The sequence below is a fragment of the Furipterus horrens genome, unplaced genomic scaffold, assembly GCF_987537825.1.
Source record: "Furipterus horrens unplaced genomic scaffold, mFurHor1.1.pri manual_scaffold_8, whole genome shotgun sequence".
In the NCBI taxonomy this organism is placed as follows: domain Eukaryota; kingdom Metazoa; phylum Chordata; class Mammalia; order Chiroptera; family Furipteridae; genus Furipterus; species Furipterus horrens.
The window spans coordinates 51,058,382-51,083,853 of record NW_028327178.1 but is presented as its reverse complement, the minus strand read 5'-3'; the positions used below and the strand labels follow the sequence as shown (position 1 = coordinate 51,083,853).

The window sequence follows — 25,472 nt, the reverse complement described above, 5'->3', positions numbered from 1 at the left end:
TACTTGGATACTATGACTTAAGATCCAATTTAATGTTCGTACAATTATTAAAAAAACATATTCAAAACACAAACTGAGGTTCTTAAATATTAAATTAAGCAAACTCTAAGCAGTTTTATCTTTTTTTTATTGAACTTATGGGGGTCACATTGGTTCACAAAACCATGCAGGTTTCAAGTGTACAACTCAACAAAACATCATCTGTACACTGCATCGTGTGCCTATCGCCCCTATAATACCTTGATCTAAAAAAAGCCAAAACAGACTCATGGATATGGAAACAGTGTGGTGACTGCTGGGGAGAGGGACATATAAGGGCACTAAATGGTAATGGAAGAAAAATACAATAAATATTAAATTAAAAAATAAAATAATAAAATAATTTTTAAAAGCCCCAAGAATGTAAGCACAAAGCCAATTAAGTAAATGCATATTATGTAACCATTAGTAGTCAACAAAGCATTAGATTGAACCTATGCTGATATTACTCGCACAATCTTTTCTCAGGTCAAACTGGTATTTAAAAACAAATATATAAAACAAAACATCAAACAATTAGCCTTTATTCAAAAGAATAAGTATAATTACATTAAGTTAGGCTATAACAAATCTATTTGGCATAATACTCTTTAAGGAGGACATCAGACAAACTTTCAAACTTGGAAAAAATATCTTAGTGAACCTTATTATTATATTGTTCTTTAAAAATTCCAACTGATTGGTAAACTTCTGCTCTGAAAATAATATCAACTTAAGTGAAGCACTTGAGAAGAGAGGCTAAATAAATCAGTATACAAGTTCATATATATACAATAACTATCAAAATATGTCAAATGTCACCCATTTCTTACATAAACCTAGTAATAAATTTTTAATCCTATTTAAAGTTCCCCAACAAATTTCTTTAAAAAGATCCCGCTGGAGTAAGGTGAGGGTACGTATAGATGAGACTGGACAGGCCATTTGTCAATCACTGTTAAAGTTGACATTTAATGGAAAATTATTTTACTATTTATTCTTTCTATTATATGTTTGAAAACTTCTCCCTATTTTATATTTGGAAATTTCCATGTCTCCCAATGAAATTCTCATTTTTGTTTTAATATAATAATTCAACAAGTGAAATAGCCAGGGAAAATAAATTTTATTTAAAGGGAGACAATGACTTATTCTTCTCTTAAATTGCATCAGGGCAGAGTTCGCCAATCAAATGGCTGATGGCTACCAGGTGTGGAGCTGGGCACCCACAGCAATGGGACATCCAGTTATCAAAACTGACTCCAGAAGAGAAAACCTAACAGACCATTAACAATGGAAGAAACTGAGCCTTAGCTGGAGTGGTTCAGTAGATTCAGTGCCAGCCTGCAAACAGAAAGGTCGCAGGTTTGATTCCCAGTCAGGGTTTGTACCTGTGTTGCAGGCCAGGTCCCTGGTTGGGAGCGTGAGAGAGGCAACCAATTGATGTATCTCTCTCACCCTGATGTGTCTCTCCCTCTTTCTCCCTCCTTTTCCCTCTTGCTAAAAGTAAATAAAATCTTTTAAAAAACAGAATAGAGAATCTTATCAAAAGGCTACCATTCCTCAAAACACCAGGCCCAGATGGTGTTACAGATGAATTTTTTTAACTTGAAGGAAAAGATAATTTTGATAAGATTTATGTGTTCATGTCATAAAGACGGAAAAATAAGATTCTTTTTACAAGCCAGTGGAACACTGACACTTGAACTTGACAGGATAATAGCAATAAATTAAAAACTTTGGGGGTTTCTGGCCAAAATAGAGGCATAGGTAGACATACTTCACCTACTTGCACAACCATAAGGATTAGAACTACCTCAATACAAACAACAAGAACAAAAACACAACCAAACTGCCAGAAAATTGAACATATGGAAATGTGAAAAACCAGACTTAATGAAGAAATATTCATCCAGATGGGTAGGAGGGGCAGAGATGGGGGTGGGGGATTGGCGGGGAGCAGAGAGAACACAGTGTGGCAGAGGAGAGGTGGTGGCGGCAAGGCAGTAGCTGCAGTAGGTCGAACAAGCAGTCCCACATTTTAAGACCCAAGAGGGACATCCAGGGAGCAATCCAGCACCAGGCTAGATAACACGGCTCACAGTTCCAACACCCGGAAAATAAAGCTTCTGGCTGTGAAAACCAGTGGGGAATCGGTGGCGCCCATCACTCAGGAGAGTTTGTTTAGAGGGCCCCTGTGGTTCTAGAACCTATGCAAACCTACACACTCTGGGAACCATCACAAGGGCAGCAGCTAGAGGGGCACCAGTCACATATGGGAAGCAGGTAAAGTGACTGGAGATGGGACAAGTGCCAAGCAACTGGCATTGTTCCCTCTCTGACCCCTCCCCCACATATAGCACCACAAAGTGGTAAAACAGGTTGCCCCTGCACTGACAAATACCTAAGGCTCCACCCCTCACAACATAACAGATGCGACAGCTCTCCCTAAGACACAGAGGCAAACATGGGGAGGCTGTCAAGTTGAGGAGACAGAGAAGTATGGCCCAAAAGAGGGAACAGATCAAGGTTCCAGTGGGAGAACTAAGCGACGAGGAGATAGCTAAGCTATCAGATGTAGAGTTCAAAACACTGGTGATAATGAATGCTGAGACATGATTGAGTATGGCAAATGCACACGGAAAAAAATGAAGGCTACACTGAGTGAAATAAAAATAAAGCCACACAGAACCAATAGTGAAGGGAAGGAAGCCAGGGTTCAAATCAATGAACTGGAACATAAATAAACAGTCAACCAGTACAGAATGAAGAAATAAGAATTCCAAAAACAAGGAAAGAATCAGTAGACTCTGGGACATCTCCAAAAGTGCCAACATCCAAATCACAGGAATGTCAGAAGAAGAGGAAGAGCAAGAAATTGAAAACTTATTTGAAATAATGAAATAAAACTTCCCTAACTTGAAGGAAATAGACAAACAAGTCCATGAACTACAGAGAGTCCCAAACAAGTTGCACACAAAGAGGACCATACCAAGACACATCATAATTAAAATGCCAAAGGTTAAAGATAAAGAGAATCTTATGAGCAGCAAAAGAAAAGCAGAGTTATCTACAAAGGACTTCCCATAAGATTATCAGCTGATTTCTCAAAAGAAACTTTGCTTGCAAGAAGTATTCAAAGGAATGAAAAAATGAGGGCCTACAACCAAGATTACTCTCTATCCAGTAAAGTTATCATTTAGAATAGAAAAGCAGACAAAGTGCTTCCCAGACAAGGTAAAGCTAAAGGAGTTCATCATCACCAAGCCATAATTACACGAAATGTTAAAGGGACTCATTTAAGAAAAAGATCAAAACTATAAACAGTAAAATGACAACTAATGCAGGTATCGACAAATGAATCTAAAAAGCAAAAACAAACTAAGAAAACACCTAGAACAGAAACAGAATCATGGATATGAAGATCGTATGGAGGGTTATCAGCGGGGATGGGGAAGGGGAAGAATGGAGGAAAAGGTGCAGGGATTAAAAAGCATAATTGGTAGGTACAAAATAGACAGGGGGTGTTAAGAATAGTGTAAGAAATGGAGAAGCCAAATAACTTTTATATGCATGACCCATGGACATGAACTAAGGGTGGGGGTATTGCTGGAGGGAAGTAGGGTGCTGGACAGAGGGGGACAAAAGGGGGAAAAATTGGGACAACTGTAATAGTATAAGCAATAAAATACACTTAAAAACATTGCATCAGTCCTAATTCATTTCTTTTGGAGATTACTTTCAAAGATTTCCATGAACTGTTAATTGAAGCAAAATAGGACAAAAATGAGTTAGAGCCACAACTTTTAAGAGAAGGGAAGTAGCATGAAGAAAAAAATCACTATAGAAAAATAAGGTGATGTTTATAAGAGGAAAGAGGAAGTATTGTATATTGTAAACCAAAATATTACTAATATCAATTGTAGCTAGAAGCTAATGTAGAATTTAATTAACACTGATTAAAGGAAAAAAGAGAAAGTTAGTCTTTTTTAGTTTACCGTGATTAAGGAAGTCCTGAAGTTATGTGATTTATATTTTTAACTTGACAAAATATATTTAAAAAATTAGAATTATTAATAGAAACTACTGTGAAATATTAACTTATTTCAGAAAACCTAAGACCTGATTAATAGTTTAATTTTCAGAATAAAAAAGCAGAATGTCAATTTAGTACATAGAAGTGCTAAATATTCAGATAACCAGTTAAGTGCTAAAATAATGCATCAATGATCTCTGAACCTAAATTTGAATATTTTCAGGAAATGTAATGTTTATATTATCCTAAATACGACCATAAATATTAGCCAAAAGTGTTCACAAGTCAATAAAGGGTTTTAAAGGTCTTAATACCAAATGGGTCTTGAGATTTCTGGGGTAAAAGCATAATGTTGATCCTAATTTTAAGCATTTTTTTTTTCACACAGCAGAAGAAAAAACTAGAAAGATCTTGTTAAAAGAAAAATCCTATATTACCATTTCTTTTTGTCCTGAAATAGGACAGCTAAACCACTCATTATATGAGCCAAGATGACACCTTTACTTTCTTGATGTTTGAAGTTAGATTTCTTTCCCATCAGAAGCACAAAATAAATATTTGTATAGAGACCACCCTTATTTGTAGCAACTTGAAGGAGTGGCAGGAATGACTGTGCTGCCTTATGGCCATGCTGGTAAAAAATATTTACATAACTATAAGGTTCCAGAGAAATTATTTTTTATATTTAGTTATTTTAAGAGTTGCAGAGAGCTCAATATAAACAAATGGTCTAACTTACCCTCATAGTACATCATTTCAACCAAACCAAACCAAAATAACAAAGAAAATCTAAATTCCCTCTAAGAGGGAAGTAATATCTTTCTTTAAACTTATATAGCATTGCCTTTTTAAAAGTACTTCTCTCAATATTCAATTCTCTACATGTTCTTCTTCTGTAAATATAAGGAGAAAAACTATTATTGTCACCTAAAATGTCTATGTGTGTCTTATACTTTGTTGAATGTAAAAGCAGAATTTTAATAACTTACGATGTGCTATGGAAGACAAAGCCCCAGATATTGCTAACCTTTTAGAGCATCAACCACTTTGAGAATCTCCTAAAAGCTATGGACTTTTTTCCTTTTTTATATTGTACATATGCAATTTTCATTATAATTTTGAGGATGCCATAATCCTTTAAGCGCTCCAAGGACCCCACTTAACAATTCCTGGCATATGAAACACCAATAGCCAATTCGTTCTTCAACTGAAGAAAATAGAAATAAAAGAGGGCATTAAAGTTCAAGTTTCTATCAGACCAGTTAGGCTACCCTCCATACTAGAGCAAGAAGACAAGAACCAGGGATCTATTGTCCACACACCCACTCCAACTGCAGCAAAAAAACCCCAGCCAATCAAAACAAACCAAAAACTTCCCTTCAGGAAAATGATCAGCCTCAGAGCACAGAATACATTCCAGCATCAAGGGCTGCCATGCTCCACAAGTGGAAACCCTCCAGTCTGTGTATGTCAGCTCTGTCCACATATACAGCGACCCAATCACACTTTGAATACCTCATTCCTAACTATAATAGGCAACTAAGTAATACTAACAGTATACATTTGGGGAAGGCCTGTCACATGAGACCTAAATTAAAAGAAAAAATAATCTTGAAAGAAAGACATATCCAGGCAACAAGAAACTTTCAGTAAGTATCCTTAGAAATATCTGAGAAAATAGTGCATTCAAAAACAAGTGAAAGTGTTAACATAAAAAATTAACAAGGTGGGGTTCGACTGCACAGTGGTGCTCAGTTGGCTGCAGCTGTCCAGAGCAAAGAATTAAAGAGTAGGAAGGACACAGACGAGGAACAAGCTGGTCTCTCACCCACGTGTAGTGGATAAAAATTAGGGAGGGATATCTCAGGAGTGAGGAGTCCCAGCCCTATTCCAGGCCCCAGCCCAGGGTTCCAGTGCCAGGAAGATAATTCCCCACAACTTCTGGCTACAAAAACCAGTGGGGATTGAGTCAACAGAAGAAAATTCTAGAGCCCCAAGCAGTTTCTCTTAAAGAACCAACACACAGACTCACCCACTCAGACTCACTTCCTCTGAGCTTCAGCACTGGGGTAGCAGCTTGTAAGGCATCAGTGGCATAAAGGGAGGAACTGAAATGTCTCGCATCATGTGAGCAGAGGCCATTGTCTCTTTTCTAAACCCTTCCCCCACATAGCCAGCAAGCTTGTGCCATATATGAGACTCCATCAATCTGGCTAACACTGTTTGCCTCACCTTGGAGATCCCCAGAGATTCTGCTCCACCCAACTTGGAAGCCATCCTAAGCTACTTTTCCATATGAATGTCTAGTCTTGGATCATGCTTCACAACTTCCTAAATCCTAACAAATAAGCAACAGCTAGCCGCAGTGAGCTCCAGGCCCAGCACTACCAGCAGCCAGCTTAGATTCACAGTTTGGCTTCACCACGAAATATCTAAGCCCAGCACAAGTAGCAGAAATCTCAGATGACTTTATAGCTCAGGCAGGGTGGCCGGGGCAAAACATAGGTAGGGGCTGACCTTGGCATGCACCACACAGGAAACCCCAGCACCAGCACACCCAGTGGACAGCTACAGACCACATTGGAGCACCACCACCCTGCCCTGTTCAGCTGATCCTCCACGGAGGGTGAAGGTTGGTGGTCAGTGGTCACAGCCAGTCCTGGCAGCTGACTGGCCCCGGTAAATCCTTCCCATTGATCTGCCAACAGCAATCAAGGCTCAACTACAAGAAGAGGGGATACTCAGCCTACACAAAAGGCGCACCTCGAGTATTCAGCTTGGGTGATAGGGAAGGCTGTGCCACTGGACCCTACAGGACACCTACTACATTAGGCCACACTACCAAGACAGGGAGTCAAAGCAGCTCTACCTAATACACAGAAACATACACAGGGAGGCTGCCAAATTGAGGAGGCAAAGAAATATGGCCCAAATGAAAGACCAGAACAAAACCCAAGAAAAATAACTAAATGAAATAGAGATAGCTAACCTAGCAGATGCAGAGGCAAGAACTGGTGATCAGGATGTTCAGAGAAATGACTGAGTACAGCCACAAAATAAAGGAAGAAGTGAAGGTTATAAAAGTGAAATAAAAATATACAGGAAAACCAACAGTGATGGGAAGGAAGCTGAGATTCAAATCAATGATTTGCAACAAAAGGAAGAAATAAACATTGACCTGGTGCAGAAAAAAGAAACAAGAAATGAAAAAAGGGAGAAGAGGATTAGGAACCTCTGGGAGTACTTTAAACATACCAACATCCAAATTGTAGGGGTGCCAGAAGAAGAGGAAGAGCAAGAAATTAAAAACTTATTTGAAAAAATAATGAAAGAAAACGTCCCTACATTTGGTGAAAGAAATAGACAAAGAAGTCCACGAAGCACAGAGTCCCAAACAAGCTAGACCCAAAGAGGGCCACACAAGACACACAATAATTAAAATGCCAAAAGTTAAAGATAAGGAGAGAATCTTAAAAGAGGCAAGAGGAAAGAAGAGAGTTACCTACAAAGAAGTTCCCATAAGACTACCAGCTGATTTCTCAAAAGAAACTGCAGGCAAGAAGGGACTGTCAAGAAGTATTCAAAGTGATGAAAAGCAAGTACTTACAACCAAGATTACTCTATCCAGTAAAGTTATCATTTAGAATGGAAGGGCAGATAAGATAATGTGCTTCCCAGACAAGGTAAAGCTAAGGAAATTCATCATCCCCAAGCCATTATTACAGTAGTCCCTCTCTATATCGCCGTGCACTTATTGCGGCCTCACTGTATCGTGGGATTTTTAAAAATATATTATATTTAAATTATTTATCGCGGATTTTTCACTGTATCGGGGGATTCTGAGGTACTGTATACGTATGTTATTAAAGTTATGTAGGTTTAAGAGTGTAGAATATGTTTAAGAACATAAGCAGTGTTTATAAAAAGTGTGGAAAAAGTTAAGGGAGCGGGAAAGGTTAATAAGGGACTGGGAACAGTTTATAAGTGTGTGGGAAGGGTTTATAAAGCCTTAAAATATATAAAAATACTAAAATAAATGTAAGGTTCCTACTTCGCAGATTTTCACCTATCACGGGGGGAGGGGGTCTAGAACATAATACACGCAATAAGTGAGGGAATACTGTATATGAAATGTTAAAGGGTCTTATTTAAGAAAAAGAAAATCAAAGCTTTGAACCTTAAAATGACAACTGACAATCATCAACAACTGAATCTAAAACACAAAAACAAAAACTAAGCAAACAACCAGAACAAGAACAGAATCATAGGTAAAGTGATCATTTAAAGGGTTATCAGCTGGGAGGGGGAAGTGGGAGAAAGGGGGAAATGCTGTAGGGATCAAGAAGCATAACTGGTAGGAAAAAAATAGACAAGGAGATGTAAAGAACAGTATAGGAAAGCGTGAAGCCAAAGAACTTCTATGCACAACCCATGGACATGAACTGAGGAGGGACTGCTGGAGAAAAGGTTTTATGGGCCAAAGGGAGCAAATAGAAAAAAATTGGGACAACTGTACCTGCATCATCAATAAAATATACATTAAAAAAGATACGTTTAGATTTTTTAAATTAACAAGCAGACAATAGTGCTCCTAAAATTTTGAAATTATTGCTAAAATTTTTAAATTCAATACAAAGAGCTCAAAGTTAAAGTCAAGGATATCTCCCAGAAAGCATAATAAGATAAAAACAGATTCAAGGTCTACATCACTATATAGAAGCAAAGAACAATGTGAAAATTAAATTAACAATTCCATTTACAATAACACCAAGAAGGATAAAATACCTATGAATAAATTTAACAAAACAAGTATAAGTGCTGTACACTGAAAACTACAAAATATTGTTAAAAAAATAAGATCTAAATAAAAGGAAAGATATTTCATGGACGTGAATCAACGGAGTTAATACTGTTAAGATGTCAATAATTCCCAAATTGATCTGATTCAATGCCATCCCAATCAAAATCCTAGCTGGTAAACCAAAGGCACAATCCATTAAAAAACAAACAAACAGATAAGCTGAACTTCACCAAAAATTAAAAACTTCCGTTCTGCAAAAGAAAATTAAGAGATGTAAAGACAAGCCACAGACTGGGAGAAAATATCTGCGAAAGATTTATCTGATAAAAGACTGTTTTCCAAAATATACAAACTCTTAAAACTCAGCAGTAGGAAAGTAAACAACTTGACTTAAAAATGGGCTAAAGATATAAACAGACACCTCACCAAAGATGATATGTAGGTGGCAAATCAAGCATTTGGGGAAGAAATGCTCAACTTCATGTCATTAGGGAATTGCAAATTAAAACAATGACAGACCAATATATATCTATTAAAATTGTTAAAATTCAGGAGATAAGGATGGTAAAAAAGTATGTGGAAGCCACACTAACCTCCTTCCAGGACCAATCTGGAATTACACCTAAATTGTAGAGAAATCATCTTGAATCACCGACTAACACTAGCTAGAGAGAAGTCCTATAATTTAGGTCAGACAGAAGAAACCAATTCACCACCACGAGACTGGTAGGGAGTGCGGTAGAGGTGGGAGAAGGCTGGCTGGGCTCCCTTGGTGGCAGCTGAAGTTCTGGTGGAATATTTCAGTGGTTGGGGGCAGGGGATTCCCCCTGAAAAGTGTGGGGTCTAAACCCCAGGATGGGCCCCCCTGCCAGAGCACCAGACCCAGTAAATAATACAGGTAACATCCAGCTGTGAAAGGCAGCAGGGTTTCTGTTTGCTGGGGAGAGAAGGCTGGAGACTCAGAGAGCCTCTGAAAAGGCCAACACACTATTTCATTTGCAGCCTCTCACCCTGGGATCCGGCAGAGGGAGGGCAGAATGGACTAGAGATGCTTGAAGAGAGTTAGGTGTTAGTTGCTCTGGGAAGAGAACTGAAAGAACAGCTGCCAGGATCCCTATGCTGAGTCATTGCCCATACTGCAGGAGCCATCTTTCTCAGGCAGAGCATTCCTCTCCAAATGGAATCAGCCTAAGGGGAATTAAAAGTTGCTCTCCCAGGAATTATTCTGCCCCATACTGTGAAGCTTAAAAAGATTACACTTTGATTAGTTTAACAACGGATAAGGTCAATGGCTGATTAGATTAACAGCTAAGGCAGGAAATAGGAAACAGCGGCCAAAATGGGAAGACAAAGAAACAGACCCCAAATGAAAGAATGAGATTTCTCCAGAAGGACTAGGTGAAATGGAGGCAAGCAATTTATCAGACAGAGAGTTTAGAGTAATGATTATAAGGATACTCAACAGCATGAAAAAAGACATAGAAAACATAAGAAGGAATCAGTCAGAAATGAAGAATGCAATATCTGAAATAAATAATACATTGGAAGGAATAAGCAGTAGGTTAGATGAAGCAGAGGATGGAATCAGTGATTTGCATGAGAAGATGGAAAAAAACACCCAGGTAGAGCAGCAAAAAGAAAAAATTGAAAAAACTGAGGAGAGCTTAACAAACATTTTGGACAACATACAGCGTAACAACATCAGCACCATGGGACTACTAGAAGGAAAGGAGAATGAGCAAGGGATCAAGAACCTATCTGAAGAAATAATGACCAAAAACTTCCCTAATCTGGTGAAGGAAAAAGACACACAAGTTCAGGAAGCTCAGAGAGTCCCAGACAAGTTGAATTCAAAGAGGGCTACACCGAGGCACATCATAATTAAAATAACCATGCTTAAAGACAAGGAGAGAATCCTAAAAGCCACAAGAGAAATGGGTAGTTACATACAAGGGAGCGCCAACTACACTGTCATTTGATTACTCAACAGAAACTTTTCAGGACAGAAGAGAGTGGTGTGAAATATTCAAGATGATGAAGAACAAGGACCTACAACCAAGACTACTTTACCCGGTAAGGCTATCATTTAAAATCAAAGAATAAATAAGGAGCTTCCCAGACAAGAAAAAGCTAAAGGAGTTTGTTAGCACCAAATCAGTACTGCAAGAAATGTTAGAGGGCTTGCTTTAGGAAGAAGAAGGAAAGAAAGAGAGAGAGAAATAGTCTAACAATAAAATGGCAGAAAATCAAGCTTCATGAAGTCCAACAAGCAAAGATATAAAGAAGAAATATTCAGACAGGTTAGAGGGGAGGAGTGGGGGCGGAGGGGACTCGGTGTGGTGGAGGCAGCAGTGGCAGGCCAGTAGAAAGCACAGCCACATGTTTTAAAAAGTAGGGCGGGACACCTGAGGACTGCCCCCAGCACCAGACCAGAACACACAGCTCACAGTTCCAGCGCTGGGGAAAATACAGCCTCATCGTTTCTGACTGTGCAAACCAGCGGGGGTTATGGCAGAGGCAGAAACTGCCGGTCTCTCATCAGAGTCTGCTTGTTTAAAGGGCCCCCAAGGTCCTAGAACATCTGCAGATCCACCCACTCTGGGAACGACGGCCAGGACAACAGCTAGAGAGGCGCCAGTCCCATATGGAAGTGGGAGAAGTGCCTAAAAAAGGGGGAGTGCTGAGAAAACGGCATTGTTCCCTCTCAGACCCCTCCCCCACATACACCGCCACAACGTGGTGAAATGGGTCACCCTGTACTGATGATACCTAAGGCTCCACCCCTTACAACATAACAGGAGCAGAAGCTCTACCTAAGACACAGAGGCAAACAAACACAGGAGCCTGTCAAGATGAGGAGACAGAGAGGCATGGCCCAAAGGAGAGAATGGATCAAGGTTTCAGTGGGAGATAGCCAACCTAACAGATGCACAGTTCAAAACACTGATGATTAAGATGCTCACATGCTTGACAGATATGCTTGAGTATGGCAGACGCATACGGGAAGAAGTGAAGGCTATACTAAGTGAAACAAAGGAAAATTCACACAAATGGTGAAGGGAAGGAAACCAGCTTCAAATCAATGATTTGGAATATAAGGAAGAAATAGTCAACCACTACAGAATGAAGAAACAAGAATTCAGAAAAAGGAGGAGAGGCTTAGAAACCTCTGGAACAACTTTAAACATGCCAATATCTGAGGAGGAAGAGCAGGAAACTGAAAAGTTATGTGAAAAATAATAGAGGAAAACTTCCCAAATTTGGCAAAGGAAATAGACATACAAGTCCAGGAAGCACAGAGATTCTCAAACAAACTAGCTCAAAGAGGACCACACAAAGACACATCATATTAAAATGTGAAAGGTTAACGATGAAGAGAGAATCTCAAAAGCAGCAAGAGAAAAGTAGAGCATTACCTACAAAGAGGTTCCTATGAGACTATCAGCTGATTTCTCAAAAGAAACTTTGCAGGCAAGAAGGGACTGGCAAGAAGTATTCAAAGGGATGAAAAGCAAGGACCTACAACCAAAGTTACTCTATCCAGCAAAGTTATCATTTAGAATAGAAGGGCAGATAAAGTGCTTCCCCCAGACAAGATAAAACTAATGGAGTTCATCAACACCAAACCATTATTATATGAAATGTTAAAGGGACTTATTTAAGAAAAAGATCAAAACTATAAACAAACAGTAAAATGACAACAAACTCACAACTATCAACAACAGAATCTAAAAAATAAAAACAAAAACAAAGCAAACAACAAGAATAGGAAGAAAATCACAGGTATGGAGATCATTTGGAGGGTAATCAGCTGGGAGGTGGAAGAGGGAGAAATGGGGAAATGATGCAGGAATTAAGAAGCACAATTGGTAGGTACAAAATAGAGGGATGTCAAGAATAGTTCAGGAAAGGATGAAGCCAAAGAATTTATATGCACAACCCATGAACATGAACTAAAGACTGCTGCAGTCAAAAGGGGTACTGGGTGGAGGGTAGCAAAGGGAAAAATCTGGGACAACTGTAACAGCATAATCAGTAAAATATACTTAAAAAAAAAAAGAAAACGAATTGCTAATAAATGGTGGTGATGAAATTTATATTCAGGAAAAAAAAAAGAGAGAGAGAGAGAGGTTATAAGGGGCAGGCCAGGGGGTGGTAAGAGGGAAGAGGAAGGGCCAGGTGGAATCATGGGGGAATTTTAGGGCAATGAAGCTATTCTGTGTCGCACTGTAATACCAGATATATAACATTATGCATTTCTCAAAACCCATAGAACTTTAGAAGACAAATAGTGAACCTTAATATAAACTGTGGGCCTCAGTTAATAATAATATCAGTATCTGTTCATCAATTGCAACAAATGTAACAACTATGTAAGATGTTAATAATAGAAGAAGCAGTGCATATGTGTTGGGAAAAACATGGAATTTTTCTGCACCTTATGTTCAATTTTTCTGTCAACTTAAATAAAACTACTCCAAAAATGTAAAATCTGTTATTTAAAAAATCTTCACTGACTTTAATTGGAGAAATTTACAAGATCATTTTTAAATTCATATAATAATTCAAGGGATCCAAAAGTTAAAACAATATTAAAACAGAACAAAACTGGAAAACTCATACTTCCTGATTTCAAAACATACCACAAAGCTACAATAATCAAGATGATGTGGTACTGATATAAAGACAAACATATAGATCAATGGAATAAAACTGAAAATCCAGAAATAAACTCTAACATTAAAAATCAAATTATTTTCAATAAGGGTGCCAAGAAAATTCAATGAAGAAAAAATAGTCTTTTAACAAATGGTGCTAGGACAAATGGATATCTACAGACAAAAGAATGAAGTGAAACCATACCTCACACCATATGCAAAAATCAACTCAAAATAAATATGTGCTCAAAGTATAAAATTCTTAGAAGAAAATATACAAGTGGATCTTTGTGACCTTGAGCTAGGCAATGGTTTCTTAGCTACACCATCAAATGCATAAGTGACAAAAAAAAAAAAAAAAAAAAAAAGATAAATTAAGCCAAATCAACTTTTGTGTTGCAAATACACCATGAAGAAAGTGAAAAGACAACCCATAGAATGAATTATTTGCAAGTCATATTTATCTGAAAAGGGACTTGTATCCAGAATATATAAGGAACTCCTATAACTCAACAATAATAGACAAATAAGCCAATTAAAATTAGGGCAAAGGTTCAGAATAGATATTTCTCCAGATAATATATACAAATGGCCAATAAACAAATGAAAAGATGCTCAACATCATTAGTCATTAGAGAAATGCAAATTAAAACCACTTTATAACCAACCACTAAGATGGCTATAATAAAAAAGATAATAACAAGTGCTGGTGAGGATGAAGAGAAATTGTGACCCTTATCGGCTGGTGGTGGGAATGCATGCAGTAACTTCAAAAAATACTTTAGCAGTTCCTCAAAATACTGAACATAGAAAATATGACCCAGAAATTCCACTCATAAGTATACACCCCAAGAAATAAAAACATATATCCACATAAAAACGTATACACAAATATTCACAGGAGCACTATTCACCATAGCCAAAAAGTAAAAATAATCCAAATACACACTGACTGATGAATGGATGAATTAAACGTGGTTTAATCCATGCAGTGGAAAATCATTTGACCATACAAGAATGAAGTACCACCCAGGCTGATGTGGCTCAGTGGATTGAGCACTGGCCTGTGAAACAAAAGGTCACTGGTTTGATTACCAGTCAGAACACATGCTGGGTTGCAGGTCAGGTCCCCAGTTCAGAGTGTGCAAGAAGCAACTGATTGATGCATCTCTCACACACTGATATTTCTCTACCTCTCTTTCTCCCTCCCTTTCTCTCTCTCTGAAAAGTAAATAAAATCTTTTTTAAAAAGAAATAAGTATCAATACATGCTATAACAGGCAGGAATTTTGAAAACATTATGTTCAATAACAGAATCCAGACGTAAAAGACAACATACTACATGATTCCATTCATATTAAATACACAGAATAGGCATATAAAGACATGGAAAGTAGATCAGTGGTTGCAAGGGGTGGGGAGAAATGACCTCTAATGGGTATGAGGTTTCCTTTTAGGGTGAAGGAAATGTTCTAAAATTAGCTTGTGGTGATGGTTGCATAACTCTGTGAATACACTGAAAATCATTGAATTGTACATTTAAATTGATGAAATTTATGGTATTAGAATATCTAAATAAAGCTATCCTTAAAAAATCTAAGACATAGAGAGCATCCATCATAGATTCACACTAATCAGAGTTCCAATAAGAAAGGAGGATATTTTATAAATAAAGGGAATGTTCTAGTTTTCAACTCAAAATAAAACCCTGCCTCTCAGAAAAGATTCAGCCCTGACCAGTGTGGCTCAGTTGGTTGGGTATCATCATTCAAAGTGAAAGGTGGCCAGTTCGCTTTCTAAAAATCAGGGCACATGCTGGGTTGCAGGTTCGGTCCCTAATCAGCGTATGTAAAGAAGCAACATATCCATGTTTCTCTCTCACATCGATGTTTCTGCCCTTCTCTTTCTCCCTCCATTCCCTTCTCTCTAGTAAATAAGTAAATAAATAAAATCTTTAAAAAAAAAAGAAAAATCGAAGGTGGCAAATACAATGCTCACAAGAAAACACCCACACCAGGTTTGTTCCTGGTCCAGGAGTGGGTGCGTGCAACCCCTGGTCCCAAAACATACAGGAGGCAATTGACTGATGCATCAATGTTTCTCTCTCTCTCTCTCTCTCTCTCTCTCTCTGCCTCTCTCTCTCTCTCTCTCTCTCTCTACCTCTCTCTCTAAAAGCAATGAAAAAATGTCCTCATGGGAGGATAAAACAAACAAACAAATAAACAAACAAAAACCCACACCAAGCATAAGGACATAAAACTAAAGGTTTCCAGAGAGAGGAAATTAACAAAGTCACCTACAGAGAATAAAGATCGTCATCAGACTTCTTACCATCAATATGGAATGCCAGTATGAAGACATTTGAGAAGTGTCTTCAAAATTCCCAAGGAAAAGATTTTAATATAGAATTCCCTATTCAGACAAATCACCCATCAGGTATAAGATGGAAAAAATACATTTTCAAGATATGCAGGACCCAGGAAGTTCATTTCTAATATTGCCTTTCCTAGAAGACACTGTAGGGCATATTACAACAAAAATGAGAAAGTCAGAAAGAACAACATATGGAATCAAAGAATAGTGGAATCAATCTAGGAAAGCAGAAATGCGAATGCACTATACGGCAGTTTGAGTCAGACCTAGAGAGCAATCTGTTTAAGTCTGGAAACAAGATTGAAGACTCCACTGGTGGGGAAACAGATTAAGAGTTTAAAACGGCATAAGGTGTTAATGACTGATGATGCAAAATGACGAAAGACAATTAGAAACTCAAGGAAAACAAAGTCACTCAGGAAAGGAAATGTAATCAGTACCCTATGTGATTGACTATAGAGTCAATAACATATAATCATTACTGTATAAACGTATTTATTGATTGTCAGTTTTAGAATATAAATACACCTGTAAATAAAGGATGAAAGATTCAAATATATTTACAAAACAGAGAAGTTAATAATATTTACTGATAGAGCACTTATGTGCAAGAAACAAATAACCAGTACAGTAAGTTGGGTTATATGCCTATTTTATAAATAAGGAAACTGAGGCACTCAAAGATTAAATAACTTGCCCGAGTTCATACGGCTAGCTGTATGAACTCGGGCAAGTTAGTTAATCCCGTTCCAGAGTTCATGCTCTTAACCATAACATCTTCTGCCCCTCAAAACATAGATTCTTGTCAAGCTCAACATAAAAGTAGAAGTATAGGTTATAACCCATTCCCCACCCATCAGAAGTCACTCCAAAAGCAGAAAAGTCTGAGGTTATTATTCACAAATGCAAGGAAACTGATTTCCTTGCTTTCTATGATGTTAAGTGTGGTGATCAATAGTAGATTCATTAGATCTCTCAGAACTGTATGGAGGCCCTCCCTTTTCTAGATCCCTAAAGAAATGCACAGTTCTTCTTAAAACATTTATATTCTGTCTAATAAAAAAATAAATAAAAATTTGAAAGGAAAGAGTAGGGCTACTAAAATTTTCCTCTTAGATCAGGAATCAAGAGATAGTGTTTCTGTTTGATAGAACAGAACAGAAAGGTTTAACTGTATCGTAGAAACCAAAAAGGTAACCATGAGAGAAACTAAAAACAGAGAAACAATTATGGACGGGTAGGGTGGGAGGATAGGGTGGTTAAGTGAGCTGTGTCCAAATATAGCAGAAAGGCAGTTCTAGATATGTAATATTCTGAGTTGATAAATTAAGAAATAGTAATATAAACATATAATTTAGCCATATGGCTAAAAATCCCTAAAATAAATAAAAATGGAAGCAGTTACTAAATTAAAAGTGGTTCTACCTGGGTAACAGAATGAGAAGTAGGGAAAATTAGTCAAGGGATTTATTTTTCAATATTTATCCCAACAATTTCACTTTTTAAAGAGGCCTTTATTACTCTAGTTTAAAAAAATACTTAGCACATAATAGTTGATTTCTTTCTTTAGAACTACGTAGACCTAAGGGGAACTTTGAGATCACTCAGCCAACCAACTCATTTTATAGTTAAGGTGAGGCAAATTGTATTTTCCAAAGATGGCCATACCACTATAAAACATACACATGTTGTCTTTACAGAATGACACCCATGCTCCTCCATCAGAGGTGGGGCCCATGTTCCCACTCAAATCCAGGCTGGCTTATAACTGGTGGAAGTTACACCATAACCTCTCAGGTGAAGCCACAAAAGGCAATACAGCTTCTCCCAGCTCTCTTCATGAGACATGTATCTTGGAAGCCCTGAACCAGCATGTAAGAAATCTAGCTAGTCTCGAGCCAGCAAGCTGTAGAGGTCAAATAGAGAGACTACTGACAGAAGAGAGAGGGGAGAGGGAGAGAAGGGACAGAGAAAGGGGGAAAGGGGAGAGAGGGAGAAAAGGAGAGAATACAGGTATCCCTCGTATAACATGGTACTTCTATAACATGGTTTCGCTCTAACATGGTTAGAGAATTGGGGAAATCCCCCCTATAACACGGTACTTCTGTAAAATGGTTTCGCTCTAACATGATATGACTGTATAAGATATCCAAGAATTGCTGGTAGAAGAAGAAACTGATGAAGCAATTTTAGTGGAAATGACATCTGGAATGTGCCAAGATAACTTAGGGGATAATAGCACTGATGAAAACAAAGAAGTTAAACAGTTTACTCTAAAAAGTGTAAAGAAAGGCCTAGACTTAGCCAAACAGAGTCATATTTTTTAAATGAAGATCCTTGCACTGAAAGGAGCACAAAGTTTAAGAGAGAACTTCAAAAGTGTTTAGCACTGTATAATGAAATTTATAAAGATCTCTCAGCTAAAAGCAAGCAATCTAAAATAACAAACTTTTTGCAAAAAGTAGAGCATAGAAATCAAGATAATGCTGAAGGAAGTTAAGAGGATAAGGCTATCTTGTCAAAAAGAAAATGCATTTGGTTAATGAAGCTTAGTAGTGAGAATGAAGGAAACATTACTTAATTCATATTAAAATGTAATACTTTTGATGAAATTTGCTTTAATAAAGATATTTCTCTTAATTATAAAAATATAATAGTATGTTTTTTTAAATTTTTGGAACCTACATCCCCCACTTTTGTATTAGTTCTTTGTTTCCTATAACAGGGATTCACAGAACACAGCATTTGTTAGGAACCTAACCACTGTGTTATACAGGGGTTACCTGTATTCCTAGGCCAGGTTATTAAGACTTAACAGTGAGCCTTCAGATTTATAAAATCCAATAGAGCAGCCACTAGTCAGTCACACATAACTATTTAAAATTAATGAAAATTAAATATAATATTAAAGCCTGTTTTTTCAATAACACTAGTCATATTTCAAGTACTTAGGAGCCATATGTGGCTAGTCCCTACTACACTGGACAAGGCAGATGTAGACCATTTCCATCATAGTAGAAAGTACTAGTTCACAGCATTGCTTCAAATAATTCCAGCCTCCAGCCTTCAAGCTGCCCCAGCTAATGTTGTGTGTTGCAAATTCATGGGCAAAATAAATGCTATTGTTTTCAGCCACTGATATTTGGGGTAGTTTGTTATATAGCCATAGTTAAGAGCAATACAAGGAGCCCTGGGTGGTATGGCTCTGTGAACTGAGCGCCAGCTTGTGAACTAAAGGGTCACCAGTTAAAGTCAGGGCACATATCTGGGTTGTGGGCCAGGTCCCCTGTTGGGAGTATGCAAGAGGCAACTGGTCAATGTATCTCTCACACATCAATGTTTCTCACCCTCTCTTTCTCTCCCTCCCTTCCCATCTTTCTAAAAGTAAATAAATAAAATCTTTTTTTTTTTTAAGAACAATACAAGGAAAGTGAAGCTCAAAATGCAAAATAATCTGATGGAGTTCTGGAGTCCAGAAAACCAGTCAAATGGTAGAACTAATCATATTTCGCTTCAATGTTCAATAAGTGTTTGTGAATAAACAAACAAGAAAATCCTCAGTACTCAAGCCCTACATATTTTTAATCTCAAACAACATGCTACTATGCACCATAGAGGTTGTTTCTACTACTCCAGAAAAAGATTTGATGATTTCTGGCTCTGAAAGAACAACGGGAATCTGACAAATATTAGCCCAGTGAATTAGTGGTAGATAAATAAAAAAATAATAAAAATAAAGCTTAGCTCCTTTCCACTGAGTTTACTAAGAAATGCCATGTGACAGGTAAAACTTCACTTGATTGTCTGGTTTTTACACTTATATAGTACTACTTTTTGAAGTGTTTTGTGTTACAAATTTTTTAAATAAAAAGCAAAACAAAAAATCCTTTCAGTGTTTATATTAACCAAAAGCTTTCTTATTTAAATACTCCCTTAGCAAGCAAGATATTTTAAATAAAATCTAATTTTTCATTATTTAAACTAATGGAAATTACAGACTTGGAGAGTTAAAAAATAATTTGGAATTGAAGTTAATTTCTACCTACACATGAATATAGTGACTGTTATGAGGAAATGGGCACAAATTCCCCATCTGACAACAGCACAAAGCTGGAATTCATACACAGACTATAAAATATTCAGCTAGCACAAGCCTAAGCAGACATGCCATATCAAAACTTCCATGCATAAAATCAGGTGATATTAAAAAATTACTGGTAATTTTTAAAGTGCTAATAGTTATGTGTTAAAGAGTTACTATCTTTAAGAGACAGGTATTAAAATCATGGTAAAACAGAAACAGGGATTGCTTGAAATTAAAACAGAGCTGGGGTGGTCAGTGTAGGGGAATATATATAAAACAAGGGTAACTATGAGTAATGATTGCTGTAACTGCTATTCATTATACCCTCATTTCTTGTTTGTGCTTGAAAATGTTCATAGTAAAATAGTTAAAAACTAACCATTCCACCAATAAACTTCTCCAGTTAAATGTTTTGGTTTGAAATGCAAAGTAAGAGTAAAACGAATTGAGATGATGGCAAACTACACTCATATAAAGGCCAGGCTTCCTAGAATTTCAACTATTAATGAGAAGAACCAAAATGTCAGAATTAAGCACAAAATGCCCCGATCTATAAAAATCATGATTACTACTAGTACATACACACAATTGCTCTTGTGTCAGAATTACAGCCACAAGGTAACTGACTCACACTTAACATCGAATTCTAGTATATATGATTACTGAATTTGTTAGCCAACAGTCAATAACTAGAAGGGATGCTAATAAATACACACACACACAGGGCACAAGATTGCTGATAGCCTAATAGGATGGAAAAAAGAGAAGGGCTATATAAGACATGAAATTCACTACTAATGGACACAACTTTATGAAGAGTAATAACCACTATGATTAATGGAAAGGCTATAGGCTTTGGAATCAAACACAGACCACATTCTACAGCCACTTACTAACTATAAGAACCTAGCCCAATCACTTAACCTCACTTTTCTCTTCAGGAAAATGACAGTGGCAGTTACATCATTAGGCTTGCCTTGATTACTGAAAGATAATTACCAAGTATGAGGTCTGTCTGGAAAAAGACCAGCCATTCTTAATATACAAGAGTGGTTTGGCAAGATCGATATAACCTGGCAGCCAAGGAGAGTGGACTGGAATGTGCATACACGAACAATGACAACTTCATTGTAATAGACATTGGGGGTGGTAGATGCCATTGAGTGAGCATGTGTACTGTGTGGCTGTTGCATTCAAAATGACTGAGCAAGTAGAGAAGTGAATCAGCATCAAATTTTGTGTTAAGCTTGAACATTCCTCAGTAGAAACTATTCAGATGATTCAGAGAGCCACAGCCCTGGCTGGTGTGGCTCAGCAGATTGAGCATCAGCCTGTGAATCGAAAGGTTGCTGGTTCGAAACCTGGTCAAGGCACATGCCTAGGCTGCAGACCAGGTACCCAGTACCCAGTTAGGGGCATGTAAGAGACAACCAATCAATGGCTCTTGCACATAAATGTTTTTCTCCCTTTCTTTCTCCCTCCCTCTCCTCTATCTAAAAATAAATAAAATTTTTTTTTTTTAATGAAGGCTACAGCTATGGGCAACTGGTGATTAGCAGCTTCAACATGACAATGCACCTGCTCAAGCATCATGTCTCATGCAGTTTTTTGGTGAAACATGAAATCACCCAGGTAACTAAGCCCTACTACCACCCAGATTTGGTGCCCTGTGACTTCTGGCTTTTCCCAGAACTAAAATCACCTTTGAAAGTGAAGAGATTTCAGACCGTTGATGTGATTCAGGAAAATACGATGGAGCAGCTGTTGGCAACTGGGAGAACTGTGTGAGCTCCCAAAATGCCTACTTTGAAGGGGACTGAGGCGCCATTGTCCTATATACAATGTTTCTTATATCTTGTATCTTCTTTAAAAAAGTCTATTTTTCATAGAAAATGGCTGGATACTTTCTGGACAGACCTCGTACCTCAGAAGCCAATTTTTCAATCCCTGATGACAACTTGTCTGCAATCCTGTGAGAAACCTGGAGCCAAAACTACCCAGTTCAATTGCTCAGAGATTTCTAACCCTAAGAAACCGCATGAAATAATAAATGTTTACTGAATTATGTTGCTACATTTGGGGGTAATTTCTTACATATAACAGACAACTAATACATTATATGTAGGGTACAATTTGTCTATTATTTGACTAAATGTTTTTCTAAATATGGTTCTTGAGTCTCTTTGCTATGTAAATTAGATTATAAAGAGAAACCCTTTAATTCATCTGAACAGAGTACTCATCACCTTGTAATGGCATATTTATAAAGCCAAATATTATCTTCAGTACTGACTTCTTGAATCTGATTTTGCTTGTATACAAGAGAACTATGGATGCAAAAACCCAGACCACTGTGTCATGGTTCAGTACCTCAGCCCCTCACCTAATACACTGTATTATAGACATACTCTATAGCTATATATATGTGCTCTATATCTGCTCTACAATATTTTAATATTAATAAAAAGTACTCTTAGTCCTACCTGAATGAGGCATTTGCTCACATCACTAGCACAGAGTGCTTTGTTACAACTCAGTGACACAGGGATCCATGTCAGGAACACAATGAGGGATAGAGTAAGCATAACAACAGAATGTGACTTCATGTTTCTTCAAAGACAATCAGTAACTCCTAGGAAGCTAAAAAGAAAGGAAAAAAAAATTTAATTCAAGGGTAAGTGGTAGGGTAAAAACAAATACAAAAATGAAAAACAACACAAACCAAAAATCACTGTTAGAAGACTTTTGATTGATCATTTAAAGATCACTCAATGAAAGAGTAAACATGAAAAAAGAATCCTACAATTTTACACAGTAATGTTTTGTTGGCCATCTTCAAAGATCTGGAATACTGAAATTTCTGAGACTAGAAATGGTGACTGTGAAAATTAAAGTAAATATACATATATGTATGTGTATATATGTCATCAGTAACCTGAGAGTACATCAAGCAAAAAACTAGTTTTAAAACTGCCCTGCTATACTATTCCCCTTTAGTTTTAGGCCCATTGTTCAATTATATGCCTAAATAAAAACCATTAATATTGTGTGATAATTTAACAATCTTTTAATTCTTAGAAGTAAAACAAATTTCTAAAATGCAAATTATTCTAGTAATGATAACTATCTCAGTGTGTCCTAACATAATGAGAATGAAGCAGCTCAAAGAGGAGTTGACAGTCATTCCTTAAGTAATTTAGCAAATAACGAAGAGGATAGTAAATTATTAACTGCATTACGAACTCTACATTATTAAAATGTGAAGCTTTTATTTTGATTCTGTACCATGGGCAGCATCTTCAAAATTATTAAGAAACTATTACAGTTTTAAAAGAAAAAGACCAGCACAAATTCTGACAGTGGGTAAACAGTACCCCCACCTCAAATAGATCCAATTAAAATAAATGACTACTGATATAAGAGGGTTAAAGGTGTATTTATGGGGCCTTTATAATTACTATAAACTTTTATGCTAAGTATTACAAAGTACAATAAAGCAAAAGTAGAGGTGAAAAGAATAAAGGGCTTTGTACACCGTATGACTCAATTTTGAAGCAGAGAGCCCTGGTGACTGCTACTGAGACCGTTAGTAACCCAATTATCTGATTTATTTAACAACATGTGCCAAGTCCACTGATTTTTGGAGCCACCAGTACATATTTGTGAAGGCCAAGGAAGGTACTTAAAGACTGATTTTTCCAGAACTAGTTTTCGTCTTAAAATTACCAAGAAGGGGATTTTTTCCCCCCATCTCCTACGGTTATCTTCATCCTACTCCCAAAATCTTCCTGGAAAAATATTCAATAACTCGGGGCATGTACAAAGCAGGCAGCATAATTACTTAAGGGGCTTCTTAGTTTTCTTCTCAGTTAAAAACCATAACCCATCAAGACTGTTTTCATACACCGTGACCAGGTTCTCAGGCTCTGGCGAGCTGTGTGTGGTCCGAGGGAGACAGCAGCCTTTGTGCCGCTGTACCGAACCCCTGCTGCCCTGTGAGGAGGCAGAGGCCACGGCGGCTCTTCATCCCGAGCTCACCGACTCGCGGCAGAGGACGGCAAGGCCAGGAGGGCCGGGCACAGGCGACACAGGAGAGGGCCGCAGCGGTGCCGCTAGCACTGGCTCAAGGCGCCAGAGCCGCCCAGCCTGCGTGCCCACGCCCAGCACCCACCGGCGGCGGTACCCCCCACTTTGCCCTCCGCGTAAGCGGGGCTGAGACCACGCATTAGTAGCTCCCGGCTCCCGAGAAGCCCGCCCCGGCCACGGCCTCCGGAGGCCCGAGCTCAGGACCCAGACCCTCCCGGCCACAGACACTAGCCCCGGCCCGCTTCTGCTCACCGTGCGCCGCGGCACCGCTAGGCTGCCTGGCCCTGGTTCCCCAGCGGGACTGTGGAGCCCGCGACGCGCTGCAGGGCTGTGCGAGGGAGGATGGCCGCGCCTCCGCGCAGTCCCTCCGCGCAGCCCCAACGAGCTTTGGCCACCTTAAAGAGACAGGCCCGCCCACTCCTTCCAAGCTACCGCTGCCCGCTCACCACTCCTCCCTCTCCCTCCGCCCTTCCTCAGCTTCCCTCGCCCCAGCTCCCTCCAGGAGGCGTCTCTCACTCAAGGACGCTCCAGTCAGCGTCCGCCCCGGCTGCGGCTGCATTGCCAACTGCCCCCCGCCGGGCCTATCGCTCTGCCAAGGCCACCCAGGCCCAGGCTGCACGATGGCCCCGCCCCCGGGAATACACCCACCCTGGAGCGAATCTGCGATTTCTCTGGGCTCCCTTGCCTCCCCGCATTTCAGGCTCCAGCAGACCCTACCGTCAGGTCCATTCTCTGGGTTTATCCTGTGGTAGTCATGAAACTGAGAATATGAGCTCATTGAATCCTTTAAGGCAGCTGTTATATGCCCTCTTACAGGGCTACAAGACTAAGGCACTGACTGATAGAGTAGCCTAACCCAGTAGAGCTAACACTTGAACCCGACATCGGAGACAAGATTTGTTAAAATACAGGTTTCTGGCATCAGACCGAGTGAATAAGGATTCCCAGGGGTAGAGCCTTCTTTCAGCAGTTCCATAAAATTTGCTGCGCCCTTGGTAAGTGTCAGGCACTGTGCTTAGCCTTGGAAATAGAAGAGAGGACACGCCACAGGAGCTGGCCCAGAAAAAGCTTACTGGCCGGTGGAGAGGATGGACGGAGAGCTAGACAAACTGCTACAGTGCACGACCCCAAGCCTCTGTAGGAGGGGGCTGCCGGGCTTGCAGCACACCAGCACTCATTTCAGGATGTATTCAAGAAGATGAATTAATTTCACCGAGAGGTAGCATTTAGATACAGTCAATGGAGAACTGCATTATTCAGTTCTTTCCCACAACCCTGGGAATTTCCTATTTAAAAAGAGTCCCTAGTTTTTAGGTTGGAGCCCATTGGGCTAGATGATCCAGGAGGTGTTTTCCCCTTGGAAATGGTGACATAGTGCTAAAGTCTTAAGCTAGTAGCAGTCTTAAATGCCTTTGT

The 25,472-nt window shown here is 38.7% G+C and overlaps 1 protein-coding gene across 1 annotated transcript in view; it reads right to left on the bottom strand.

The window, feature by feature from the left end:
- TWSG1 (twisted gastrulation BMP signaling modulator 1) overlaps nt 1-24,437 on the bottom strand; it is a 61,842-nt gene extending 37,405 nt beyond the window's left edge. The window contains exons 1-2 of the mRNA XM_090285149.1: nt 24,309-24,437; nt 22,454-22,610 (exon numbers count right to left, since the gene is read on the bottom strand). Coding sequence (XP_090141275.1) covers nt 22,454-22,576 — 123 coding nt within the window. The 5' untranslated portion in view covers nt 22,577-22,610; nt 24,309-24,437. The remainder of the gene's footprint in view (nt 1-22,453; nt 22,611-24,308) is intronic.
- Between the last annotated feature and the right edge of the window lie 1,035 nt (nt 24,438-25,472).